Genomic DNA, 12,420 nt, shown 5'->3' on the forward strand with positions numbered 1-12,420 from the left:
TTTTGCTGGATATAGGAGTCTTGGTTGGCAGTTTTTCTCTTTTAGTAATTTAAATATATCATCCCACTGTCTTCTAGCTTCCATGGTTTCTGCTGAGAAATCTACACATAGTCTTATTGGGTTTCCCTTGTATGTGATGGATTGTTTTTCTCTTGCTGCTTTCAAGATCCTCTCTTTCTCTTTGACCTCTGAGATTCTAACTAGTAAATGTCTTGGAGAACGCCTATTTGGGTTTAATCTCTTTGGGGTGCGCTGCACTTCTTGGATCTGTAATTTTAGGTCTTTCATAAGAGTTGGGAAATTTTCAGTGATAATTTCTTCCATTAGTTTTTCTCCTCCTTTTCCCTTCTCTTCTCCTTCTGGGACACCCACAACACGTATATTTGTGCGGTTTATATTGTCCTTGAGTTCCCTGATTCCCTGTTCAAAATCTTCCATTCTTTTCCCGATAGTTTCTGTTTCTTTTTGGAATTCAGATGTTCCATCCTCCAAATCACTAATTCTATCTTCCGTCTCTTTAAATCTATCATTGTAGGTATCCATTGTTTTTTCCATCTTTTCTACTTTATCCTTCACTTCCATAAGCTCTGTGATTTGTTTTTTCAGTTTTTCTATTTCTTCTTTTTGATCAGCCCATGTCTTCTTCATGTCCTCCCTCAATTTATCGATTTCGTTTTTGAAGAGGTTTTCCATTTCTGTTCGTATATTCAGCATTAGTTGTCTCAGCTCCTGTATCTCATTTGAACTATTTTTTTGTTCCTTTGACTGGACCATATTTTCAATCTTCTGAGCGTGGTCCGTTATCTTCTGCTGGCGTCTGGGCATTTAGTCAGATTTCCCTGCGTGTTGGACCCAGCAGGTTGGAAGATTTGTCTGTGAAATCTCTGGGTTCTGTTTTCCTTATCCTGCCCAGTAGGTGGCGCTCGTGGCACATGTTTGTCTCAAGTGTTTGGAAGGGATCCTCCTGATCACTGTTCTCCGCGGCCTGGTGATTTCCGATCCAATTCTCTCAGTTGGTCCCAGGGGCCGCGCGTGGTGGTGGCGCCAGCCGTCGCGGCTTGATGGGACCCTGTGGCTCCTTTATTAATGCCCCTATTGGTGTTTGGTTGGACCCAGTCCCTGCTACTGTCGGAAATTCCCTCCTCTCCCTGGAGGGTTGCCAGTCACCGGCCGCCGCGGCCCCTGGAACTTGCCACTGGACCAGAAAGCCGCCTGTGGGGAAGGGGCACCGGTCGCCGGCCGCCTTAGCCTGGGGAACTCGCCACCGGACCAGGAAGCCACCCGCGGGGGTGGGTGGCGCCGGTTGCCGGCCACTGCGGCTTGGGTAGCCCTCTGATCCGAGACTCGTAGCCGGTCCAGAAAGCCGCCCGCAAAAGAGGGGCGCGGGCCGTCGTGGCTTGCGAAACTTGCCTCTCCGAGACTCTCAGCCGGCCCGGGAAGGAGGGAGGGAGGAGCTCCAGCGCCAGCTGCTGTGGCTCGGGGAAGAGCGTGCCGCTCGGGGATCTCACCGCAGCAGAGTCTCGCAGTCAGTGTAGCTAGTCCAGACTGGGGTACGCTGTGTGTCCATTCCCTGCCGTGACCCCGGGAGCTGTTCTGCACTGTTTCTGTTCACCTAGTACTTGCTCTGGAGGGGAAACTAAGACGCGCGTACCTTACTAAGCCGCCATCTTGGCCCCGCCCCCGCTTTCAGTCTTTTTTTGACCTTGATTTTTATTTGAAATAACAGCAAGGCTCACTGATCTTTGTACTCCATTTGGGGTCTTCACCTCCACATACATGTTCATTGCCTTTATTTTATTTTTAGATTATGTATAACTTTAACAGTGTTCTAATAAGTCAAAATTATATTCAAGGGTACACTCAGATAGGGCACCTGCATTCATTTTGTTGTATACTTGTCTTCCATTCTTCAAGACCTGTTTCCATCCACCTGATAAATTCAGCTTTTAACTTGCCTGATTCAGAGCATGTATACTTGGGGTCTTTTTTCCCCACCTTGCAAGTAACAGCCCCAAAGATTTTTATCAAAAGTATAGAAGCCCTTTCTTTATAAAAGCCAGAGCACATTGAAAGATAGAATTAAAGATTGCAGATCTAGTAGTTTCCTAAAAGCAGGAATTCTTTTTTTTAATTAATTTAAAAACAAAAAAAAAATGACAAGAAAGAAACAAGCATTCTTAACGTATGATCATTCCATTCTACATATATAATCAGTAGTTCACAATATCATCACATAGTTGCATATTCATGAGCATGATCATTTCTTAGAACATTTGCATTAATTCAGAAAAAGAAATAAAAAGACAACAGAAAAAAATTCGTACATACATACCCTTTACCCTTCCCTTTCATTGATCACTAGCGTTTCAATCTAAATTTTTTTTTAACATTTGTTCCCCCTATTATTTATTTTTATTCCATATGTTTTACTCATCTGCTGATAAGGTAGATAAAAGGAGCATCAGATACAAGGTTTTCACAGTCACACAGTCACATTGTGAAAGCCAAATCCTTATACAATCATCTTCAAGAAACATGGCTAATGGAACAGAGGTCCACATTTTCAGGCAGTTCCCTCCAACCTCTCCATTACACCTTAACTAAACAGATGATATCTATTTAATGCGTAAGAGTAACCTTCAGGATAACATCTTGACTCTGTTTGGAATCTCTCAGCCATTGACACTTTATTTTGTCTCATTTCACTCTTTCCTTTCGGTGAAGAAGGTTTTCTCAATCCCTTGATGTTGAGTCTCAGCTCATTCTAGGATTTCTGTCCCATGTTGTCACTGAGGTCCATACCCCTGGGAGTCATGCCCCACATAGACAGGGGGAGGGCAGTGAGTTTGCTTGTTGTCTTGGCTGGAGAGAGGCCAACATCTAACCAACAAAAGATATTCTTTTGGGGTGTGACTCTTAGGCCTAATTTTAAGTAGGCTTGATCTATCCTTTGTGGGGTTAAGTTTCATATAAACAAACCCCAAGATTGGGGGCTCAGCCTATTGCTTTGGTTGTCCTCACTGCTTGTGAGAATATCAAAATTCAACTTGGGTGGGCGCCTCTTTTTAGTTGTCAGAATTAGTTAATGAATTCCACAATTGGAGCTTGGTTGCGCTCAGCCCCTTGCTGCTGGTGAAGTCTTTTTCCTTTCCCGTCTGGGAAGCAGCTTGTGGGGGAGGGCTGCCGGCCACTGCAGCTTGGGGAGCTCACGGTTCTGGGTTGGATTGCAGCTGGTCGCCTGGTCCAGACTCATGTACGCTGTGTGTCCGGTCACTGATGTGGCCCCAGCAGTTGTTTTATACTGTTCCTGGCTATTTATTAGCTTCTCTGGAGGATGAACTAAATCCCACACCTCACTAAACTGCCATCTTGACTCTCTCTCTAAATAAGAGTAAAACAGGAGAGGATTAAGAAGTAGAAATGTTCTGGTGAACTCGGGTACCTTCCCCAATCCTACCCTCAAGTTATGATGGGTAAATGCATGAATTCCATTAGGGCAGATTTACATAAAGGGTGGAGATATCATCATTTGGAGGCTTGGAAAGACTAGAGTGCTGTTGTTAACTCATTGCTTGTTATATGTTTAATTTTAATAATTAGATGAGCATTTTCTTTTTTTTTTCCTATCAAGCCAAACTGGCAAGACGCAGTCAAGAAAGAGACAACCTTGGCATGCTGGTGTGGTCACCTAATCAGAATTTATCAGAGGCAAAATGTAAGTCTTGGAGAACCTTCATTTTCTACGCTTCTTATTTAATATAAGGTTTCAAAGTTTCCCTTTGTATCTATAAGTTCCTGCATATATTGCATTTCTCATGCATATTTTTTTAGTTAGATAAGTAGTGGATTACAAGACAATCATGCATAAAATACAGGATTCCCATGTACTACCCTGTCAGTAACACCTTACATTGATGTGGAATATTTGTTACAGTTAATGAAACCACAGTTTAATAATTATAACAGTAGTTCATGGTTTAATTTAGGGTTCACTGTTTGTGTTGTGAAGTCTTATGCTTTTTTAAAAATTAGTTTTTACTCTTGTAACATATATATGACCTAACATTTCTCCTTTTAACTACATTCACATATATAGATCGGTACTGTTAATTTATGTTCACAATGTTGTGCTACCATCACTACCATCCATTATGAAAACTTTTCCATCATCACAAGTAGGAACTCTGTACATTTAAAGCTTTAGCTCCCAATTCCCTTCCCCCATCCCATTGCCTCGTAACCTGTATTGTAGATTCTGACTGTGTATTCTAATTTAGTTTTATCCTTTTGTTTCTGGTTTATTTCACTCCACATGATGTCTTCAGGGTTCATCCACTTTGTCCCATGTATCAGAACTTCAGGCCTTTTTATGGCTGAATAAAATTCCATTGTATGCATAGAATACATATTGTTTATCCATTCATGAGTTGATAGATACTTGGTTTGCTTCCATCTTTTGGAAATAATAATGATGCTGCTATGAATATCTGTGTGCAAGTATCTCTTTGACTCCCTGGTTTCAGTTCTTTCTGGGTATATATCTAGAAGTGAAATTGCCGGGTAATATGATGATTCTATATTTTCGCCTCCTGAGGAACTGCCAAACTCTTCCACAGCAGCTATACCATTTTATATTCCTGTCAGCAATGAATGAGTGTCCCCGTTTTTCCACACCCTGCCAACGCTTGTAATTTTCGTTCTTTCTTTTCTTCTTTTGATAGCGTCCATTCTGTTGGGAGTGGACTGGTATCTCATTGTGGTTTTGATTTGCATTTCCCTGATGGCTAATGATATTGGGAATCTTTTCATGTATTTTCTAGCCATCTGTATATCTTATGTGACAGAGATCTATTCAAGTCTTTTGCCTGTTTTTAAATTGTGTTGTTTTTCTTTTTGTTGTTGAGTTGAAGGACTTCTTTATATATTCTGGATGTTAAACCCCTATCAGATATGTGGCTTCCAAATATTTTCTCCCTTTGGACAGGCTGTTTTTTACTTTTATGATAAAGTTTTTTGATGCACCAAAGTTTTAAATTCTGATGAAGTCCTATATTTATTTCTTTTTGTTTGTGCTTTGAGTGTAAAGTCTAAGAAATCATGGTCTAAAACAAGGTCCTCAAGATGCTTCCCTGTGTTTTCTTCTATAGTTAGATATCTTTGGCTCTTATATTTAAATCTTTGATCCATTTTGAGTTGATTTCTACATATGATAGGATGTAGGGCTCCACATTCATTCTTTTGCAAAGGGAGATCTAGTTCCCAACAATATTTGTTGAAGAGACTGTTCTTTCTCAATTGAGAAGTCACTCTGGAGGTCACTCTTACACAAGGTTCATTTAGGCATTACTGCCTATCCTAGCTTGCCAAACCACAACCACAACCATGGTTAAAGAACACCTAGGGCATTATATAAGATTCTATGAAGGTTCCATGCACTACGGTTCCAGAAACCTTCAGAAACCTACAACCTCCAGATGGGTCCTTGGACCAGATAAGTCCTGAAATGCAGAGGGGCCAGCCTCTCCAGAACATGTAGTACCATCCCCTTACCCCATATTATCAGTAACCCTTTTGAACATTAAAAAGTTAGAATGAACATACCCCAAATACCCCTAAAGAGTGGGAGAAAGATCAGAGATGATGGTGGAGTATACAGAGAAGGTAGGGTTTAACAAATGAGTATGACTGTTGAATCATTATATTGATATTTTCTTTTAGTTTCCAGTATCTTAGAGCAGCCAGAAATAAAAACGTGCAATGGTGGAACTGTAACCCATACCAAACTCTAATATCTGTTCTACATTTAATAGTTGCAATGTGCTTTGAAATTTATTATTTTTTTTGTATATATGTAATTTTTCACCAAAAAGAAAAAAAAGTCGATTGTGATAAATGCACAGCTATATGATGATATTGATAACCTTTTGATTGTATACTTTGGATGATTAAATGGCATGTGAATATATAATATATATAAATAAAAAATAAATAATTAAGAAAAACCATATAGGCCAAAAACAAACAGAAGTTTGGTAGAGCCCTCTGGTGGTCCAAAGGTAAAAAAAAAAACCAAAAAGATATATATATTTATCTATATATATGAAAATGGAACTATTAAACTTTCCCATCTGGAAAACCCCAGGTACCTCTCAACCATTGGGGACTCCCAAGAAAATAGACCAAGCCCTTGATGTTTTTTGGTTTTAATTTTTTTGTGTGGGCAGGCACTGGGAATCAACCCAGGTCTCCAGCACGGCAGGCAGAGAATTCTGCCACTGAGCCACAGTCAAACTGCCCTAAGCTCTTGATTTTGAGGCTTGTCCTTATGAAACTTATTTCTGTAGGGAAGAAACTAAGATTACCCATAAGAAGCCCTAAGAGTTACTTCCAGGAAACTTCTTTTGTTGCTCAGACGTTACCCTCTCTCTCTCTAAGCCCAACTCTGTAAGGAAAATCATTACCCTCTACCCTATATGGGACATGACATTCAGGGATGAAAATCTCCCTGGCACCGTGGGGTGTGACTCCAGGGGATGAATCTGGCCCTGGAACCGTGGGATCAACAACGCTTTCTGCACTAAAAGGGGGGAAAGATAAGTATAATAAAGTATCAGTGGTCAAGAGAGATCAAACAGAGTCAGAGGCTATTCTGAAGGCTACTTTTATGCAAGCTTCAGTTCCATAGTGCTAATTGCCTTGGTTTGCTAAACCCCAACCAACATCACTCCAGTTACCTCTTAAGAACACCTAGGACTCAAACTGAGACTCTAGAAAGTACTCATGCACTGTTTGCTTTTCTGGATCCTATAATTCTCAAAGGGTTCATAGGTCAGATAAATCCTAAAACCCAGAGGATAAGTCTTTCCAGGACTATCAATTAATTACACCTATTCTTTAGTGGTGACACTCCTTCTGAAAGTGAAACAGTCATTGCAGTGTCGATCTGCATTTCCCTTATAGTCAATGAAGATGAGCACCTCTTCATTTGCTTTTTAGCCCTCTGTATTTGCTCTTCAGAAATTCATTACTTTTTTGTATATATGTAATTTGTCACCAAAAGGAAAAAAAAAAGTCCGTTGTGATAAATGCACAGCTATATGATGATATTGAGAAACTTTGATTGTACACTTTGGATGATTACATGGTATGTGAATATATAATATATACAAATAAAACTAAATTAAAAAAACGTATAGACCAAAAACAAATATTTCCTCCACCCGTTTTGTAATTAAGTTGTCTGTGTTTTTGTCGTTGAGCTGAATAATTTCTTTATGTACACAGCATATCAAGCTTTTTTTTGGGGGGTGGGGGGGGGGCATGGTCTGGGAATCGAACCTGGGTCTCCCGCAAGGAAGGCGGGCATTCTAACCACTAAACTACCCATGCACCCCAGGATATCAAACTTTTATCCCATATGTGGTTTCCAAATATTTTCTCCCACTGAGTTAGCTGCCTCTTCACCATTTTAACAAAGTCCTTTGAGGCACAGAGGCTCTTGATCTTAAGTAGTTCTCATTTGTCTATTTTTTCTTTTGCTGCTTGTCCTTTAGGTGTAAAGTTTAAGAAGCTACCTCCTATTACTAGATCTTGAAGATGTTTCGCTGCCTTTTCTTGTTTTATGGTACTGTTTCTCCATTTAGGTCTTTGATCCATTTTGAATTCATTTTTGTATAGGGTATAAGGTAGGAGTCTTATTTCATTCTTTTGGCTATTGAAATCCAGTTCTCCCATGCACCTTTATTGAAAAAACTATTCTGTCCTAGTTCAGTGGATTTGGGGGCCTTATAGAAGGTCAATCTCTGCACTCTCGATTCTATTCCATTGGTCAGTCCTTCTGTCTTTGTGCCAGTATCATGCTGTTTTGACCTCTATGGCTTTGTAGTAAGCTTCAATATCAGGAAGTGTTAGTCCTCTCACTTTGTTCTTCTTTTGTAGGATGTTTTTAGCTATTTGGAGTCTCTTTCCCTTTCATATAAATTTGATAACCAATTTTTCCAAGTCTTCAAAGTAGGTTGTTGGGATTTTAATTGATATTGCATTGACTCTGTAGATCAGTTTGGGGTAAAATTAACATCTTAACAACATTCAGTTTTCCTATCAGTGAGCATCTATTTAGGTTTTTTAAAATTTATTTTAGCAATTTTTGCATTTTTCTATGTATAAGTCCTTGATTTAGGTTTATTCCTAGATACTTGATTCTCCTGGTCACTTTTTATTTTGCATAAGCAGGCACCGGAAATCGAACCTGGGTCTCCAGCATGGCAGGCAGGAAATCTGCCTGCTGAGCCACTGTGGCTCAGATAAGGTCATTTCTTGTGTACAGAAACATTGCTGACTTTTGTACATTAATCTTATTCCCACATCTTTGCTGAATTTATGTATTAACTCAGGAGATTCCTCAGGGTTTTCTAAGTATATTATCATGTCATCTGCAAATTATTCCTTTCCTATTTGGATGCCTTTTGTTTCTTTATCCTGTCTAATTGCTTCAGCTAGGACTTCTAGTACAGTGTTGAATAATAGTGGTGACAATTGCATCCTTCTCTCATTCCTGATCTTAGCTAAGGGGAATGCTTTCAATTTCTCACTGTTAAGTATGATGCCAGCTATGGGTTTTTCTTATACCTTTTATGATATTGAGAAAGTTTCCTTTAAACTTTCAGTGTTTTCCATCAGGAAAGGATGATGGATTTTGTCAAATACTTTTTCAGCATCAGTTGATATGATCATGTGATTTTTCCCTTTTAAACTGAAAGGGAAAACTGAACTTTCCCTTAAACTGAAAGTGTTATATTACATTGATTGATTTTCTTATGTTGAGCTACACTTGCATTCCTAGTATCAGTCCCACTTGGTTGTGATGTATAATTCTTTTAATGTGGCTTTGGATTTGATTTGCTAGTATTTTGTTAAGAATTTTCGCATTTATGTTCATTAGGGAGACTGGTCTAAAGTTTTCTTGTATTTTTGTTCAGTTTCGGTATTAGAATGATGTTAGCTTCATAAAATGAATTAGGTAGCATTCCTTTTTCCTCAGTTTTTTGGAAGAGTTTGATCAGGATTGGCATTAGTTCTTTTTGGAATGTTTGATAGAATACTTCTGTGAAGCTTAGTCCTGGGCTTTTCTTTGTGGTAAGATTTTTAATGACTGATTGAATCTTTTACTTGTAATTGGTTTCTTCAGAGTTTCTATTTCTTCTCCAGTCATTACAGGTAATTCGTGTGTTTCTTGAAATTTGCCCATTTCATCTGAGTTGTCTAATTTGTTGGCATATAAGTTGTTCATAATAGTCTCATATGATTTCTAAAATTTCTTAATGATCTGTGGTAATAAACCTGTCCCGTCCCCCCCCACCCCCGTTTCTGATTTTGTTTATTTGTGTCTTCGCTAGGGGTCCATCAACTTTATTGAAGTTTCTGAAAGTACCAACTTTTGGTTTTGTTGATTCTTTCTATTATTTTTATTCTCATTTTTAAAATTTCTGCTTTAATCTTTATTATTTCTCTTCTTTTGTTTGCTTTGGGGATTAGTTTGCTGTTTCACTAAATTCTCTAGGTGAACAATTAAATTTTCAAGTTTTGCTTGTCCTTCTGTTTTTTGGGGCAGGGTGCAGGGGAGAGTACATGTGGGTATCGAACCTGGGTCTCCTGCATGGAAGGTGAGCGTTCTACCACCGAACCAGCCATGCACCCCAATTGCCCTTGTTTTTTAACATAGGCATTTAGGGCAATAAATTTCCCTCTCAGCATTGCCTTATGCTGCATCCCATAAGCTATATTCTCAGTATCATTTGTCTCCAGATATTTACCAATTTCTCTAGCAATATCTTCCTTGATTCACTTATTATTTAAAAGTGTGTTGTTTGTCTCCATATATTTGTGAAAGCTCTGGTTCTTTGGTGGTTATTAATTTCTAACTTTATTTTGATGTCAGAAAGTGCTTTGAATAATTTCAATCTTAATAAATTTATAAAGACTCAGTTTTGGTCCCAGCATATGACCTATCCTGGAGAACATTCTGCATGTACTAGACAAGAATGTAAATCCTGGTATTCTGGGGTGTAATGTTCTATATATGTCTATTAGATCTAATTCATTTATCCCATTATTTAGGTTCTCTATTTCCTTGTTGATCCTCCATCTGGTTGTTCTGTCTAGTAAGTAGAGAGTGGTGTATTGAAGTCTCTCACTATTACTGTTGTTATGTCTATAGCTCCCTTCAGTTTTTACAATGTGTGCCTCATATACTTTGAAGCTCCTTGATTGGGAACATAAACATTTATGATTGTTATTTCTTCTTGGTGAATTGTCACTTTATGTAGTGTCCTTCTTTGTCTCATGACGTCTTTACAATTTAAGACTATTTTGTCTGGTGTTAGTGTAGCAATTCCTGCTCTCTTTTGGTTACAGCTTGTATAGATCTTTTTCTATCCTTTCACTTTTAATCTAATTGTGCCCTTCAGTCTAAGATGAGTGTCTTATAAACAGCATATGGATGGATTATGTTTTGAAATCCATTCTGCAAGTCGGTATCTTTTAATTGGTGAGTTTAGTCCATTAACATTCGAAGTAATTACTGTAAAAGCGGTCTTGACTCTACCATCTTGTCCTTTATTTGTCAGATTTATACATTACTTTCCTTCTCTCTCTTTTTATCCTTACTTGTTACTCGTATTCTTCAATTCTGTGCCCTCCTCCAGACTTCCCTTTCCTGTCTTTTTATTCTTATAGGGCAGATCTTTTGTTTACCAGTTCTCTCAATATTTGTTTGTCTTTGAAGATTTTAATCTCCCCTAAATTTTGAAGGACTAGCTGGATAAAAATTCTTGACTGGAAGCCTTTCTAGTTTAGGATGATAAATATGTCATACGTAGTGCCTTCTCACTTCCATGGTGCCTGTTGATTAGTCTGAACTCGGTCACTTGTGTTTTCCCTTGTATGTAGTAGATTGCTTTTCTTGTGTTGCTTTCCAGACTTTCTGCTTCTCTTCAAGATTTGACAGCTTGATTAGTATGTGTCTTGGAGGAGGTCTGTTCAGATGTATTCTATTGGGAGTACACTCGGCCTCTTTGATTTGCATATCTTTTTTGTATTTTATAAAGGTTGAAAAGTTTTCCCTTATTGTATCTTCAACTAATTTTCCCAGCCCTTTACTCTTCTCCTTCTCAGACACCAATGAGTCATACATTTGTGCATCTCTTGTCCATCATTTCCTAAGATCCAGTTGCATTTTTTCCTGTTGCTTTTGCCATTTTTTTCTTTGGTGCTTTCTAGTTCAATTGTTCTGTCTTCTATCTCACTTACTCTTCTGCTTATTTGAATCTGCTATTGTGTGTGTGTAGTATATTTCTAATTTGATCTACTGTATCTTTCATTTCTGTAAGATCTGCTGTTTTTCTATTTAATGTTCGGAATTCTTCTTTATGCTCTTCTATTATGTTCCTGATACCTTTATTTTTTTACATGGGCAGGCACCGGGAATCGAACCCGGGTCCTCGGGCATGGCAGGCAAGCATTCTTACCTGCTGAGCCACCGTGGCCCGCTCTATCCTTTATTTCTTTTTAAGTATCCTTGAGTAGTTGTTTTTCCCTCTGAAATTTTGACTGGGGCATTTCTGCTTGGATGTTCATGTGCTTTGTGATTTTTTTTTGTTGTGTTCGGGGCATTTGCTTATCTTAATAGGATTATTTTGCAAGTTGCTTTCCTTCAGTGTTCTAAAGTTTTGTATTTACTTGGTTTTTGCTGAAGGTTTCCTTTTGCATTTGGTTTGTTGATTATTCTCTGCCAAATCAAGGTCATATAGGGGATGAAGTTCAACTTGAGAGTCTGTTGGAAGTTAGGCCGGGATGCATGGGTACTTCCAGTGGCAGAATGGCCGCCCATCACGTGGGAGACCCAGGCTCAACTCCTGGCCCATGCACCTAAAAAAAGAAAAAGAACTGACAATAAAATAGAATCATAATGTAATAAGAGTATGGAAAAAAACAACAACAAAGCACAACTAAAGAGTAAATATGTCCCAGAATCAAAAGTAGGCACCCCAAGATATACTGGGAGTGAAGTCAGACTGGTGCTCACAAAAAGGAGAAAAAATTTAAGAGAAAAAATAGTAATAATTTAAAAATGAAATGAATGGTAAAGAAGAATATGTGAAATAAGAAATAGAAAACAAAGAATAAAAATATAAAATATCTATAAAAATAAGATAATGAAAAATAATCCTACTAATAAAAATATATAGAAATAATATATTTTTAAAAAGGGGGAAAAGAGAAAAAATAAAAAAGGGGGAAAGTAAAAAGAATATTAAGAGAAAAATAAAAATAAAACCCTAGCAGAAATGGAGTTTGTCTGCCTACACTTACTCTTTCTCCCCATCAGGTGGATGGCAGGTCTGCTAGATGCCACGCCCGAGG

The 12,420-nt window shown here is 38.4% G+C and overlaps 1 protein-coding gene across 2 annotated transcripts in view; it reads left to right on the top strand.

The window, feature by feature from the left end:
- RCOR1 (REST corepressor 1) overlaps positions 1-12,420 on the top strand; it is a 147,771-nt gene that overhangs the window by 60,204 nt on the left and 75,147 nt on the right. For both annotated transcript variants that reach the window (XR_013160526.1, XM_077123622.1), the window contains exon 3: positions 3,632-3,715. Coding sequence is in view for 1 of the 2 variants with exons in the window: in XM_077123622.1 (XP_076979737.1) it covers positions 3,632-3,715 (84 nt within the window). In the remaining variant the exon portion in view is untranslated. The remainder of the gene's footprint in view (positions 1-3,631; positions 3,716-12,420) is intronic.

Source organism: Tamandua tetradactyla, chromosome 12 (assembly GCF_023851605.1).
Source record: "Tamandua tetradactyla isolate mTamTet1 chromosome 12, mTamTet1.pri, whole genome shotgun sequence".
Lineage (NCBI taxonomy): Eukaryota > Metazoa > Chordata > Mammalia > Pilosa > Myrmecophagidae > Tamandua > Tamandua tetradactyla.